The following is a 16,140-nucleotide window of genomic DNA, read 5'->3' on the forward strand; positions in this document are numbered from 1 at the left end:
GTCCTTCTTGAGCATGTGATCAGCTGGTTTTGGTTGTCAGCAGCAAACTGGTTGATCCACTCTAAGAAGGTGCTATTTAAGAGACTGAGCTGAAAACAGCACCTCAGACTGAGGAAGTCTCTTGGATGAGAGACGAAACGTTTCTAGATTTTTTTTTGCTTTGTTTTGCTTTTGTTTTTTTGAATGTCCAGAGGACCAGATTGAACTTTTTTGGATTTTTCTACCTGGATTATTGAGCATGCATCAGGATACTCATCAGAGACTCTACTTCCTCAGACGGCTGAGACGAGCTGGTCTGGGAAGCTCAGTCCTCACCTCCTTCTACAGGTGTGCAGTGGAGAGCATCCTGTGCTCCAGCATCAACGTGTGGCATGGAGGCTGCACAGTTGCAGAAAGAAAAGCTTTGCAGAGAGTGGTGAAGGCTGCACAGAAGAGTGTTGGAATCAGCCTCCCCACCATCACAGACATCTACACCTCTAGATGCAGGAAGAGGACCACCTGCATCATGAAGGACCCCACTCACCCAGCACACACACACACTTTTAGCCCTGCTCCCCTCAGGAAGGAGGTTGAGAAGCATAAAGTGTAGAACCACTAGACTGAGGAACAGCTTCTACCCTGAGGCTGTTAGACTCATGAATCTCTAACTAGAATAATCACTGTGAAAAATCACATCATGTTGCTGCTGATCTGTTTCATGTTGCTGCTGATCTGTTTCATGTTGATGTGTTCATGCGTGCTCATCTGCTCACACAGACTCATTCATGTTCATGTTTGTGCTGCTGTTCGACGTAATGTTTTTATGCTATTGGTGCTTAGTATATTTTTAGTGGATGTTTTTCTTAGTTCATATCTTCGATGTTATCATTGTTTTTCTTTTACATTATGTTGTTGGATGTAACTGGGACCCTGTGTACATAATTTCATTCCACCACATGTACCACATGTCGTGGAACGACAATAAAGAATCTCTGACTCTGAAAGTCTGTCATTAAGTTTTATGAACTCAGTGTAAAGAAACTTGTGGAAACTTACCTGCACTGCTGCTGTCACACTGTTGGAGCGCTGGAATCTTCTGTAACTAACCATGGGGGAGACACAAACAGGAAATACTTAAGAGCAAGGACTGCTGGTATAAATGGACTTGCAGGGCTAAGCCTTTCCTAACATTTACAATAAAGGTTTAAAAGAGAAAAACATTACTGTCGATCTATGTTTAAGCTGACTGTTTCACATTTTGGTGAAGTCTAGAACAGCATCAGCATCAAACAGTTACAAGAAAAAACAGAATTCTTCTAAATGCACTTTTTTTTTTTTACGGCCATAACAGAGTAGTAAAATGGCAACATTTGTTCAAACCTTTTCATTTCTCAACATAAAATAATCTTGGTTTAAACTCTGGTATGAAATACCATACCATACCATACCATACCATACCATACCACTTTATTTATAAAGCACTTAAAACAGCAACAAGGCCAACCAAAGTGCTGTACAGACAAAACAACAGGTAACACATAAAGCAATATACAAAATGAGGTAAATCAGAAATATAGACATAAAACCGATGCAGATAATGACGACAAACCAGTGTGGAGCATACAGGATCAAAACACAGATCATCTTGTGTTGAAAGCTACTGAATAGTAGTGAGTTTTTAAACGGGACTTGAAAACCGAGAGGGAGGGGGCCTGTCTGACAAGCAGAGGTAACTCGTTCCAAAGTCTTGGTCCTGCTACAGAGAAGGCCCTGTCACCTCTGCACTTAAGACGAGTTCCTGGAACTGTGAGGAGCAACTGGTCCGCTGACCTCAGAGAACGTGGTGGGACATACGGTTGTAGCAGATCAGAGAGATGGGGGGGCGACACTGTTCAGTGATTTGTAGACATACATGAATATTTTGAACTGGATTTGAAAGTGAACCGGTAACCAGTGCAGTGAGGCCAAAACTGGTGTAATGTGCTCTCTTTTGCCTGTACTGGTTAAAAATTGGGTGAAAATTTGACGGACAATATGAATTCATCCAAACAAGACATTGCACTTTTTCCGTTACTACCTTACTGGTCCGACTTGTAGTGGAACTGGTTGTTGTGGTTTTAATAATGCATTCATGTTCTTATAAGTGACAATGAACTACATACAACATACAACACACACACACACACATTGAACTCCAATCAAAAGTTGTCTACGCAGAATACACATGCGTCCCTACAGATAGCAACGTTGTTAGGTGTTAAGTGCATTTTTTTTTATTTAATTTCTAAATTATCTGTTTTTTCTTGCAGAGAAAGCTTAGAGGTGCGAATTCCATTCTACAAAAATCCCAACATATGTTAAATCCAAATCAAAACCTTCAAAATAACTCTAGTGTCCTGCACCTTCAGTTTCTTCAAGGTTTTCTTTATTTTGCAAAGTTGTTTGGAGTCCATGAGCAGAAGTCAACAACAACAAAGAGCTGGTCTCACCCTCTATCATCCTCCACTTGTACCCCCACAGACTGGAACTTGGATGGGTCTTCTGTATCTGGAACATCCTCTGGTCCATCAACCTACAATCACAGAACAAAATATAAATGATCAAAACTGTTCACTTTCTTTCCTTTTATGTTGAACAGAAAAATCTCTGGCAAAATTAAACATCAGTCAAACTACAGAAAATAATATTTAAACACCAGGAAATACTGTTAAGGTCAATCACTTGTCAATATGTTTTTTTTCTAAATTGTAGGATTTAATCAAAGGTCAGTTTTCATCACAGATCATTTTATGATGAGAACTGACAATTGTGGCCAGGTTGGTCAAACTTTCAGTTCAATTCAGTTTATTTATATAGCGCCAATTCACAACAAAGTTGACTCAGGATACTTTACAAAAACATTCACATATATAGAAAAGCTAATTGGTAAAGTTTGCTATGAAAGGAAGCCAGCAGAATTGTTGAATCTTCACTTTGTCATATTTTCCCAATTTGCGCAAGCACAGTGGCAACAGTGGAAAGGAAAACTCCCTTTTAAAAGGAAGAAACCTCCAGCAGAACCAGGCTCAGGACAAGCGGCCATCTGCTTTGACCGGCTGGTTTGAGAGGACAGGAAGGAGAGACAGACGAACACAGAAAGTAAACTTTGAAAGTAACTTCTTTTGCATTAATGTTAGAGTATGTGCAATGTGTGAATGCTCAGAGGAAGTGTTAAATGGTAAATGGACTGTACTTATATAACACCTTTCTATCTTATTTCAAGATACTCAAAGCACTTTACAATCTGTGTCCTCATTTACCCATTCATACAGCTCTATACTAGATCTCTACAAAGCTATTTAAACAAATCATTCTAAAGAGACTAATCAGAGCTTTATCACATTCATACACTGATGGGACACACATCAGAGGCAACGAGGGGTTCAGTGTCTTGCCCAGGGACACTTCGACATGTGACTGCTGGTGGATTCAAACCCCCAGCTCTCGCATTGGAGGACGACTGCTCTAACCACTCAGCCACAGCCGCCCCCACCGTGTTGTAAACGACTCTCAGCTACTATACCACGCCAACTGTTGGACAAATATCTTTATATGTGGCTGAGGTGCATCCATTTTGCTCAGTGTGGCAGCCTTCTTTGAGTGGACTAGATCCAAAGGTTAAGGAGTCATAGGTCAAGGTCAAGGTTTCTTTATTGTTATTTGCACCTCATGTGGTACATGTGATGGAATGAAATTGTGCACACAGGGTCCTAGTTACATCTAACAAAAGTATAAATTGTAAAAAAAAAAACAGTAGTAAGATCTAAGATATGAACTAAGAAATACGCTAAACTAAGACTACGCTAAGCACTAGTAGTATAAAAACAATACGCCAAACAACAACACGAACCCAAGTCTGTGTGAGCAGATGAGTACAAATGAACACAGCAGCATGAATAAATCAGCAGCATAAGATCAGCAACATGGATAGTCAGCAGCACATAACAATCATTCATTCAACCTTTATTTAGACAGGTTAATCCCATTGAGCCTCAGGGACTCATTTACAAGAGAGACCTGATTTCTTAACAAAGAGTGATGACAACAGTGGATAACAACGACAACAATAGACAATCATAAAATAGGCATAGGCATACAAATTTAAGTTTCTCTTTTTTTTTAACAAATAAAAACAAAAAAGTCACCAAAAGGACAATCAACAGGAATAGTAGCAAAAAAACAGCTAGATCATAAGACAATTTAGAAAACTAAAAACAGGAACATGTCAGCATTGGTCCCTGCCAGGAGTCCAACAGATTCTTAAAGTCACTTAGAGAGGTCAAGGTCGAGAGCTTCAGATCTTTTTGCAAGATATTCCAGGAAACAGGAGCGGAGTAGGAGAAGGCCTTTTTGCCAAGTTCAGTCCTCATTGAGGGAACACTGCAGGTAATAATGTCCTGAGAGCGCACGCTGTAGCTGCACTCACGCAGAGACATATAGGAGGAGATGTATGAAGGCAGCAGACCAGGAAGTGATTTAAAGATGAAAATGTACCAGTGGGAAAGTCTGCGTGAAGTTAATGATGACCAGTTAACCAGTGAATACAGGGTGCAGTGATGGTTAAGGTAGTTGCAGCCAGTTATGAAACTTAGTGCACCATGACAGACAGCATCCAACATCTGCAGGGTTCTTGTAGGGGCGTTCATGTAAATAATGTTGCCGTAATGAATGGAGGGAAGGAAAGTCGCAGTTACAAGGCATAATCAAGTGGCATTACACTGATTATTTTCACAGTGATTATTCTGATTAGAGATTCATGAGTCTAACAGCTTCAGGATAGAAGCTGTTCCTTAGTCTAGTGGTTCTACACTTAATGCTCCTCAACCTCCTGCCTGAGGGGTGTAATAAAATGTGGGGTACAGTTTCACTGACCTTTTTTGTTGTTATATACCTGGATGACTGAGAAAACAAACTTTGTGTTTTTGAAACCATTAGTGAAAAGGCCAGACTTCAGGGGTATCTGAGGCAGGCTTGAAACACAAGAGTCAGGGTGGCTTCTGGGTAATACCAGATGTCTAGGCCTCAGACTGACGAAGCCTCTTGGATGAGGGGCGAAACGTTTCTTTTTAACAAAAAAAACGAAGTCCAGATGACATGATTCGACCTTTTTTGTTGTTATATACCTGGATGACTGAGAAAACAAACTTTGAGTTTCACTGTACCTTCACTACTAATTAATTATTTAAATATAACGGGTTCTTTCTTTTTCGAGTTAAATTAATGCCATGTGACCGAGATAACTGTGAGTATTGTTTAATCAGTGACAGGAGACGTTAATTTTCTTTGACCCATCAGAATAAATGCGGTCATTTATTTAACAGAATCAAAATTTAACATCAAAACATGTACACATGATTTGCTGATCTGGTTCTGATTAATAAAACTTGGCACGCTTTACTAATAGGACAACAGGACATTTCTGAAGGCATCTAGATGGATTTACTGGCGAAATAGAAACATTTAAAGGAAGGAATTTAGAGGTTTAAAGAAGAGATGAATGGAGATGTAAGTTTTGTTGACCAGAATTAGCACGCTTCTTTCAACACCAGCTCAAACCTCCGGTACACTTAACGCACGACAACTCATTACCTTCGCAGAAGATGAATCAGCTCCGGTACCGGGTCCATTTCAACGCTACCTTTCCAGCATCTCTGGTTAGAGCGGCTGGTCATTGTCAGAAGTCGTGTCGATTTACTCCGTTCAACAAACAGGCTTCCTTCGAAGTTGTAGGCGTTACACCCGGGTGAGTTCACAGCAAGGATCTGTGACTCCGTCAGAGATCCCACTCAGAAGTGGAAGACTCCAGAAGGCTTGAGAAGACTCCATCAAAGACTGAGTTCAACTCAGATCAAAGACTGAAGAGTCAAGAAGATTGAGTCCGACTGACTAGTTCTAGGAAGTGCTGACTTTTTAAAGAGTCCTCACTTCCGGTCACTTAGTACTTCCTGATTGGTTGGTCAGAGACAGTCAGAAAGCGAGTTATTAGAAGGAAGTGTCTTGATTTTAAACCTAGCAGACGGTAAATAACTGCAACTGGCATCTGCGTTTGTCTCACTTCGCCATAACATTTCTCTGTCTGTACTAAACGTTCCTAAACATTCCTGCATCCTCTCTTGACTTTTAATAACCCTCTGACATCACTAGAACCACCCCCTGTTGGTTGTTTCAACCAATCAGGAAGTACCAAGTGACCGGAAGTGAGGACTCTTTAAAAGTCAACACTTCCTGGAACTAGGCAGTCTTTGACCAGAGTCTTCCTAAGTCTTCCCAGGAGTCTTCCACTTCTGAGTGGAATTTCGGACTCAGTCTTCCACTTTGGAGTGGAACTATGAAGTCTTCCAGCTGAACTGAGAAGCTGATGGAATGAGACCATGTGCAAAGGGTTCGTCCATCCCAGCGGAGTTACAGCGCCTCGTTGTGAACTCACCCGGGCGTAACGCCCTACAACTTCGAAGGAAGCTTGTTCTGTTTGACGGAGTAAACCACACGACTTCTGACAATGACCAGCCGCTTTAACCGGAGACGCTGGAAAGGTAGCATTGAAATGGACCCTGTACCGGAGTTGATTTATCTTCTGCAAAGGTAACAAGTCGTCACGCACCGAGTGTACCGGAGGTTTGAGCTGGTGTTGAAAGAAGCGTGCTAATTCTGGTCAACAAAACATACATCTTTCCTTCATCCATCTCCTCTTAAACCTCTAAATCTCTCCTCTTGTAAATCTTTTCACCAGTAAATCCATCTAGATGCCTTCAGAAATGTTCTGTTGTCTTGTTAGTAAAGTGTGCCAAGTTTTTATTAATCAGAACCAGATCAGCAAATCAAGTGTACATGTTTTGATGTTAAATTTTGATTCTGTTAAATAAATGACCGCATTTAATCTGATGGGTCAAAGAAAATGGCGTCTCCTGTCACTGATTAAACAATCCTCACAGTTATCTCATCACATGACATTAATTTAACTCGAAAAAGAAAGAATCCGTTGTATTTAAAGAATTAATATTCTTTGTGCTTGAACTAGGGGCAGCACGGTGGCGCAACTGGTAGAGCTGCTGCCTCTCAGCGAACAGGTCCCTGGTTCAAACCCTGGTCCAGGGGCCTTCTGGGTGGAGTTTGCATGTTCTCTCCGTGCATGCGTGGGTTTTCTCCGGGTACTCCGGTTTCCTCCCACAGACCAAAAACATGCATGTTAGGCTAATTGGTAACTCTAAATTGTCCCTAGGTGTGAGTGAAAGTGCATGGTTGTTTGTCTCTATGTGGCCCTGTGATGGACTTGCGACCTGTCCAGGGTGTACCCTGCTCCTCTCACAGTGATTGCTGGACATGGGCACCAGCGACCCCCGTGACCCAAAATGGAATAAACGGGTAAAGATAATGGATGGATGGATGTGCTTGAACTAGCGTTAAGAATAATTAATTAGTAGTGAAGCGACAGTTAAGCTGTCCCACACACTTTCACTACAACATCATCAAAAGATTCAGAGAATCTGGAACAATCGCTGTATGTAACGGTCAAGGCCGTAAAACTCTACTGGATGCTCGTGATCTCCGGGCCCTTAAACATCACTGCACCTCAAACAGGAATGCCACTGTCAAGGAAATAACATAATGGGCTCAGGAATACTTCCAAAAAGCATTGTCAGTGAACACAATCCACTGTGCCATCTGCCGTTGCCAGCTGAAACTCTACAGTGCAAAGAGGAAGCCATTTCTAAGCAAGCTCCACAAGCTCAGACGTTTGCACTGGGCCAGGGGCAATTTAAAATGGAGTGTGGCAAAATGGAAGACTGTTCTGTGGTCAGATGAGTCACGATTTGAAGTTCTTTATGGAACACTGGGATGCCATGTCATCCGGACCAGAGAGGACAAGGATAGCCCAAGTTGTTATCAACGCTCCGTTCAGAAGCCTGCATCACTGATGGTATGGGGTTGCATGAGTGCTTGTGGCATGGGCAGCTTGCATGTCTGGAAAGGCATCATTAATGCAGATAACTATGTTCAGGTTCTAGATCAACATATGCTCCCATCTAGACGTCATCTCTTTCAGGGAAGACCCTGCATTTTTCAACACGATAATGCCAGACCACATTCTGCAGCAATCACAACATCATGGCTACGTAGAAGAAGGATCCGGGTACTGAAATGGCCAGCCTGCAGTCCAGATCTTTCACCTATAGAGAACATTTGGTGCATCATAAAGAGGAAGGTGCGACAAAGAAGGCCCAAGATGATTGAACAGTTAGAGGCCTGTATTAGACATGAATGGGAGAGCATTCCTATTTCTAAACTTGAGAAGCTGTTCTCCTCTGTCCCCAGATGTCTGTTGAGTGTTGTAAGAAGAAGGGTGGATGCCACACAGTGGTAAAAATGGACTTGTCCCAACTTTTTTGGGATTTGTTGACACCATGACATTTGGAAACAACAGATTTTTCCCTTAAAATGATACATTCTCTCAGTTTAAACTTTTGATCTGTGATTTGTGTTCTATTGTGAATAAAATATTAGATGTTGGCACCTCCACATCATTGCATTCAGTTTTTATTCACAATTTGTTTAGTGTCCCAACTTTTTGGGAATCCGGTTTGTACAACCAGTGAATATTTTTTAAAGATTTTCAGTAAATTTAATTCACCAATCTATGAGATATTTTGCCAAAACATTAGCTGGACCTTAATACAAAACATCAACAATTTTCAGTCAGGTCATCTGGACTTTTTTTTTTTTTTGTGCTGACACATTTCACCTTCCAACCAGAAGGCTTCATCAGTCAAGGAAACACACAACACAAAACTGATTCTTCCCCCAACAGCTTACTCCAAAGTGGAACAAACCAGTTATGTTGGTGCTAAGATGGTCTTTTCGGCACGCCCCTCCTCCGGTGCCAGCTTCTTCCTATTCCTCGTCGACAGTCATGTCAAACTGGTTCAAAACCAACAAAGTCCATGCTCAATAATCCAGGTTTACAATACAACAATTTTCAGTCAGATCATCTGGGCAGTTTTTTTTTTTTTTGCGCTGAAACTTTTCACCTTCCATCCAGAAGGCTTCATCAGTCAAGGAAACACACAACACAAAACTTATTCTTCCCCTAACAGTTTACTCCAAAGTGGAACAAACCAGTTATGTTGGTGCTAAGCTGTAAAAAAAATGAAACTGACCAGATTACCTGACTGAAAATTGTTGAATTGTATACCTGGATTATTGAGCATGGACTTTGTTGGTTAATACAACAAAGTTAAGTGTGGTCCTCTGGACAGTTTGATTTTGTTGAAACGTTTCGTGTTTCAAAGACGAAACGTTTCAACAAAAAGAAACCATTCAGTGGACCTGTCTTAACTTTGTTAGATAATTTTGCCTAGATTATTGAGCATTAACTTTGATGCTGGACCTTAATAGTTAATAGCAATGTTTTCAAAATGAGTTTTGAGTGAGTTATTAGTGCTCAGAGCATAAGTTGATAGTGACACTCAGCTAATATGTTACAAAGAGTACCAGGCCACTGTTAAATGGTGGCGCAGAGGTTAGAGAGGTGGGCTTGTGATCCGAAGATCGCCGGTTCACGCCCCGGCCCCGACAACATCAAAATTGTGGGTGGGGTAGGTGAAACACCCACACTTGCCCCCCACCCTCATTCGCCCCACTCTGGGCCCATGAGCAAGGCCCTTAACCCCCACCATGTGCTCCCTAAACAGGTCTCTCTTGAAAATGAGTTCTCGTGGCTCAATGAGACTAACCTGTATAAATAAAGGCTAAATGAAAAAAAAAAAAAAAAAATATTTCTCCCAAATCATCGCCTCAAATGGCCACAATCCCTGTGTTCTTTTCAATACCATTAACACCATTTTAACCTTGCCTCAGTCTGCCAACTGGGAGGCCTCTGCAGTTACGTGTGATGACTTTGCCAGTTTCTTTGTTAAAAAGGTTGAGTCGATCAGGTCACTGATTCCTCACACCACAGCTGACCCCTCTGTCTTTGTCCCCTCCACATCAGTCTTTAACCAGTCTGAACCCATTTCCCTCTCATTTCTAAATGACGTCATTGGTCATATGAAACCCTCAGGTTCCCCTGCTGACCCTATCCCTGCATCGTTTTTTAAACAAGTCCTACCCTCAATTGGACCCTCTGTTCTTGACATTATAAACAGCAGTATGGCTACAGGTGTAGTTCCTGACGCTTTTAAACATGCAGCGGTAACTCCTTTAATAAAATAGCCGGACTTGACCCTTCAACCTGCTCAAACTTCAGACCCATCTCCAAACTTCCATTTCTTTCTAAGATCCTGGAGAAAATAGTTTTCACTCAATTAAACAAGTTCTTGAGTGGAAATTCTATTCTTCAGATCTTTCAGTCTGGCTTTAAGAAACTACACAGCACCGAAACAGCCTTAGTTAGGATCTGCAATGACATTCTTCTGGCAAATGACTCTAGTCAGTCTGTAGTCCTGGTACTCCTTGACCTTACCGCTGCATTTGATACTGTGGACCACAGTATCCTTTTATCCCGGCTAGAACACTGGGTTGGGATTACTGGTGCAGCGTTAGAATGGTTCCATTCATACCTGAGCGACAGGAGTTTCTGTGTTAATTTTGCTAACACTCTATCTACTTCAGTGCCTCTTTCCTGCGGGGTCCCGCAAGGCTCCATTCTTGGAACCCTTGTGTTTTCTTTGTATCTCCTACCCTTAGGGTGTATCCTGAGGAAACATGGTCTTTCCTTTTATTGTTATGCTGATTACTCTCAGATTTATCTGCCGTTAACACCTAACAGTTCCTCCTCCATTCGCCAATTGTTAAAATGTCTTGATGACATCAAGACTTGGATGGCTGCGAACTTTTTGAGTTTTAATGATCAGAAGACTGAGGTCATTGTGTTTAACCCTAGCTCTGCCACTGTCAATGATCCTGCAAACCTGGACTCCCTTCAGCCATATCTAAAACAGTCTGTTACCAATCTCGGGATAGTTTTAGACTCGGAATTTAAGTTTAATAAGCAGATACATTCTGTTCTTCAAAAAAGCTTCTTTCAGCTAAGGCAGATAGCTAAGCTCAAGTCTGTCCTGTCCAGATCCGACCTTGAAAAATTAGTCCATGCATTTATTACAACCCGGCTGGACTACTGTAACTCGCTTTATGCTGGGTTCAGTCAGGTCTCTCTCTCACGTCTTCAGCTCGTCCAGAATGCTGCTGCTCGGCTTTTAACCAGAACTCGTAGGTCTGAACATATTACTCCAGTTCTGTCCTCCCTTCACTGGCTCCCTGTTCGTACGAGGATAGTATTTAAAATTCTTCTGTTGACCTTCAAATGCCTAAATGGCCTCGCACCCCTTTACCTCTCTGAGCTACTGGAACCTTACGTTCCCTCTCGAGCCCTGAGATCATCTAATCAGCTGCTTTTGGCTGTTCCAAAAACAAGACTGAAGCTCAGAGGAGATCGGGCTTTTTCAGTCATGGGCCCCAAACTCTGGAACAACCTGCCCCCCAACATCAGGCAGGCCACATCCATTCCTCACTTCAAATCCCTGCTTAAAACACATCTGTTCTCGCAGGCATTTCATACACTGTAAATTGATTTAGTGTTTTTTAATCTGTGACCCTATGTTTTAAATGCTTTTTATTAATTCTTCAGTTATTATTATTAGTGTATTGTATATATATATATGTAAATATATATTTATTTCTCTTTAATTTACTCATTGATTGTTGTTGCTGTTAAGCACTTTGATGACAGGTTCTGTTTTAAATGTGCTCTATAAATAAAGTTGACTTGACTTGACTTATCCATGTTGCTGTAATATCTTGTTATTAATATTTGATGTTGTGATTTTTTTGGTAAGCACTTTGATAACAGTTATTGTTTTAAATGTGCTATATAAATAAATGTGACTTGACTTGACATTTTAATGATAGAAAAAACAATTACAAATACAAAACAGCTTGAGCAGAGTAAGTAAAGACAGTAGTAGAGTGAAAAAGTGTGGTCAGTTTGTCCTCCAGCAGTCTAAGCCTATAGCAGCATAACTAAGGGACAGCTCAGGAAACCCAAGCCGACCCTAACTATAGGATTTATCAAAAAGGAAAGTCTTAAGCCTAGTTTTAAAACTGGATAATGTGTCAGCCTCACGGACAGAAATTGGATGTTGGTTCCACAAGAGAGGAGCCTGATAACTGAAAGCTCTTCCTCCCATTCTGTTTTTGTAAACTCTAGGAACCACAAGTAAACCAGCAGTCTGAGAGCAAAGTGCTCTGTTAGGAAAATATGGAACAATAAGATCTGTATTATAAGATGTTGCTAGGTTGTTGAGAGTTTGGTAGGTTAGAAGTAAGATTTTGAATTATATTCTGGATTTGACATAGTCAGAGTCAAAGTCAGAGATTTTTTATTGTCGTTTGCACCACATGTGGTACATGTGGTGGAGCAAAATTATGTACACAGGGTCCCAGTTACATCCAACAATAAAATTTAAAAGAAAAACAATTACAACATCTAAGATATGAACTAAGAAAAACATCAACTAAAACACACTAATCACTAATAGCATAAAAACATTACGTCGAGCAGCAGCACGAACATAAGCATGAGCCTGTGTGAGCAGATGAGCATGCGTGAACACATCAACATGACAGGGAGCTAATGGAGAGAAGCTAAAATGGGAGAGATATGATCTCTCTTACAATCTCCAGTTAAGACTCTGGCAGCAGCATTTTGGATCAACTGAAGACGTTTTAAAGAAATATTTGGACACCCAGATAATAAACCATTGCAATAATCCAATCTAGATGTGACAAATGCATGGACCAGTTTTTCTGCATGATTTTTAGATAAGATGTTTCTAATTTTAGCGATATTATGCAGGTGGAAGAAGGTGGTTCTAGTAACATTTTTAATGTGGGGGATAAAAGACATGTCCTGATCAAAAATAACACAAAGATTTTTAACATTAGAGCTGGAGGACAGATTAATGCCATCTAAGGAGGGAGACAGACTGAAAAATTCATTCCTAAGGTGCTCAGGTCCAAAAACCAAGACCTCAGTCTTGTCTGTGTTCAAAAGAAGAAAATTAAGGGTCACCCAGGTTTTTATGTTTTTAAGACATGCTTGTAGTATCTGACTGGATTCATTGGGTTTTATGGACAAATATAAGTGTGTGTCATCAGCATAACAGTGAAAATGTATCCCATGCTGTTTAATAAGTTTACCTAATGGAAGCATATATAAAGTAAAGAGCATTTGTTCAAGCACTGAGCCCTGAGGAACACCATGACTAACTTTGGTGCATGAAGTAGATTTAATATTTACATTTACAAACTGGAATCTATCAGAAAGATATGATTTAAGCTGTTTCTGTAATCCCAATAACATTCAAGCCTCTGTAGTAAAATATTGTGATCAACTGTATCAAATGCATCACTGAGGTCTAACAGGACCAGTATAGACACAAGTCCATTGTCTGAGGCCATGAGAATATCATTAGTGACTTTTACTAGTGCTGTTTCTGTGCTATGATGAACTCTAAACCCTGACTGAAACTCTTCAAACAGATTATTTATGTAGGGTTTCTGGGTTTTTGTCCTATCTCTGTCTGTTTCTTCATGTTTCCTGATTCAGCTCTCTGTGTTTTCACTCCTTGTGTTCAGCCCCTGTCTCACCTGTGTCTCATGTTAATCACCTCAGGTGTCTGTCATTGTCCTAATCATTGTGTGTATATATTCAGCTCTCTTCTGTCTTGTCTTTGTCTCCGGATTATCCTTCTATGGTGTTGTGTTCAGCCTTCCGTTTCGTCCATCCGATTAATCTGTGAGTAGCTGCCCTGTCAGCGTTTTGATTTTGTTTTGTTTAATAAATATTGCTTATTATTCCTCGAGCGTTCTCGTCATCCTCCTGCACGTGGGTTCAAACACACCTGACAGCCGAACGTGACAGAATCCGGAGATCATTCTGAACCTAGCAGGAGGATGATTACTTTGTTTGAGTTTTTGGCTTGTGAGGCAGAGAAAACCACTCAGCACGACAGAGAAAGGGAGGAGAGAATAAAGAATAGGTTTTGGGGACCCGCCTGGCCATTAAACCTGGGTCCTCAGCCTCTCTGTCTCACTCCTCCTAATCTGCTCGTCACGCTGCTGCACCCCGCTGCCCACCTCCTCTTAGTTCTCCTCCTAGCTGTCCCGCACGATCGTCTGAGAGAGAGGGGCGAACTGCTGGTCCTCCCCGAATCCAGCGCATGGAGGAGAGCGCTTCACAGGCGAGGGGGAAGCCCAGCCCTCGGTTGCCGGTTGAACGGCAGAAGATTTCGCTGGGGGGAGGTACCCGTATCCACAAGAGGAGCGGTCTGGCTCTCGCTCGCTCGAGGAGCGAGGGGGAAGTTCAGTGGGGGAGAGGAACCCATGCCCACACTTACCAGAGGAACAGTCTAGCCCTCCCTCACTGGAGGAGCTAGAACGGTGGCAGGCTTCTCTGGTGGCGATGTATCTTGGTCTGCCCAGCCACGAGGAGGTCCAGGCAGACACTCCTCCATCTCCTGCTGCAACTCCTTCTCTGCCACCTGCTGCAGCAGCCCTGACCCCATCTCCTGCAGCTGCAGCTCCAGACCCTGTCCCTGCAGCTCTGGCCCCATCTCAAGCTGCAGCCCCGGCTCCGTCACCTGCTGCTGCAGCCCCGGCTCCGTCACATGCTACTGCAGCCCCGGCTCCGTCACCTGCTGCTGCAGCCCCGTCTCTGGTCCCCGTTCCTGGTTCTCCAGCTGTAGTCCCGTCTCTGGTCCCCGTTCCTCCAGCTGCAGCCTCGTCTCTGGTCCCCGTTCCTGTTTCTCCAGCTGCAGCCCCATCTCTGGTACCCGTTCCTGGTTCTCCAGCTGTAGTCCTGGTACCCGACTCTCCTGCTACAGTCCTGACTCCACTACCACCACCTGCTGCAGATCTGATCCTCGGCTCTTGGGCTGAGGTCCACGCTCCCAGCTCTTCAGCTGAGGTCCACTCTATCGCAGAAGATCCCGGCCAGCCTGAAGTCATCGCTCCCGACTCTTCTGCTGAGGTCCTTGCTCCGGGCCCTTCGGCTGAGGTCCTCACTCCCGGCTCGTCTTTGGCTAAGGTCCTCGCTCCCGGTTTGCCTTCGGCTGAGGTCCTCGCTCCCGGTCCGCCTTCGGCTGAGGTCCTCGCTCCTGGTCCGCCTTCGGCTGAGGTCCTCGCTCCCAGTCCGCCTTCGGCTGAAGTCCTCGCTCCTGGCTCGTCTTTGGCTAAGGTCTTCGCTCCCGGTCTGCCTTTGGCTGAGGTCCTTGCTCCCGGTCCACCTTCAGACCTGCCTGGGACTGTCTCCTGACCGTCCACCTTGACCCTGAGTTGGGGTCTTGAGTTTTTGTGTTTGGTGTTTCCCAGGTTTTCCTGTCATTTTTTTGTTCTTTTTTGGTCCTGTATCTATTCATCCTGCTCTGTCCTTTTATCACACCCAAGCTGGATGTAACATGTCCATGGGATGTCAGGAGCCATCTCTTGAGTGGGGGTACTGTAAGGTTTCTGGGTTTTTGTCCTGCCTCTGTCTGCTTCTTCACGTTTCCTGATTCAGCTCTGTGTTTTCCCTCCTTGTGTTCAGTCCCTGTGTCACCTGTGTCTCATGTTAATCACCTTCTAAGAAACTTCAAACATACCCTTTCTTTTTGTAATATTAAGAATAGCAACCATTACATTATTTTATCTCCCCAAATTTGGCGTACGCATCAGGACTGGTGAAAATTTACGTATTTTAAGGGCGTGGCAAAAATAGCAACAGAAATGGCTCAAGAGCTCCACCTAGAAAATTTCAAAATAATCTCCTCATTAACCTTAGTTTGTCGTAGAAGCATGAAATTTGGTATGCTTGTCCAATTCCCCAAGGTGCACAGAAAACCCTCTGGCACCAATGTTGTACAATAAACAGGAAAGCAGCCATTTTGGGATATCCGCCCATTTTTCACACCTTTTTGACAGTTTACAGCCTCCGCATTTTGACAAACTCCTCCTAGAGATTTCGCTCAATCGGTTTCAAACTTGGCTATTTTGGTCAAAAGGTGCAAAGGACAAACAATTATCAAAACGGTGCATTTTCGATCATGCTGAAGGGACAGGGCCAGACCTCAAAATTTGACATCTCGTCAT

General features: G+C 42.7%; 1 protein-coding gene across 1 annotated transcript in view; it reads right to left on the minus strand.

The window, feature by feature from the left end:
* dlgap1a (discs, large (Drosophila) homolog-associated protein 1a) overlaps positions 1-16,140 on the minus strand; it is a 345,763-nt gene that overhangs the window by 163,283 nt on the left and 166,340 nt on the right. Inside the window, exons 8-9 of the mRNA XM_037681980.1 lie at positions 2,469-2,551; positions 1,036-1,081 (exon numbers count right to left, since the gene is read on the minus strand). Of these exons, the coding sequence (XP_037537908.1) occupies positions 1,036-1,081; positions 2,469-2,551 (129 nt within the window). The remainder of the gene's footprint in view (positions 1-1,035; positions 1,082-2,468; positions 2,552-16,140) is intronic.

This window comes from Nematolebias whitei, chromosome 9, assembly GCF_014905685.2.
Source record: "Nematolebias whitei isolate Nwh7 chromosome 9, NemWhi1, whole genome shotgun sequence".
In the NCBI taxonomy this organism is placed as follows: domain Eukaryota; kingdom Metazoa; phylum Chordata; class Actinopteri; order Cyprinodontiformes; family Rivulidae; genus Nematolebias; species Nematolebias whitei.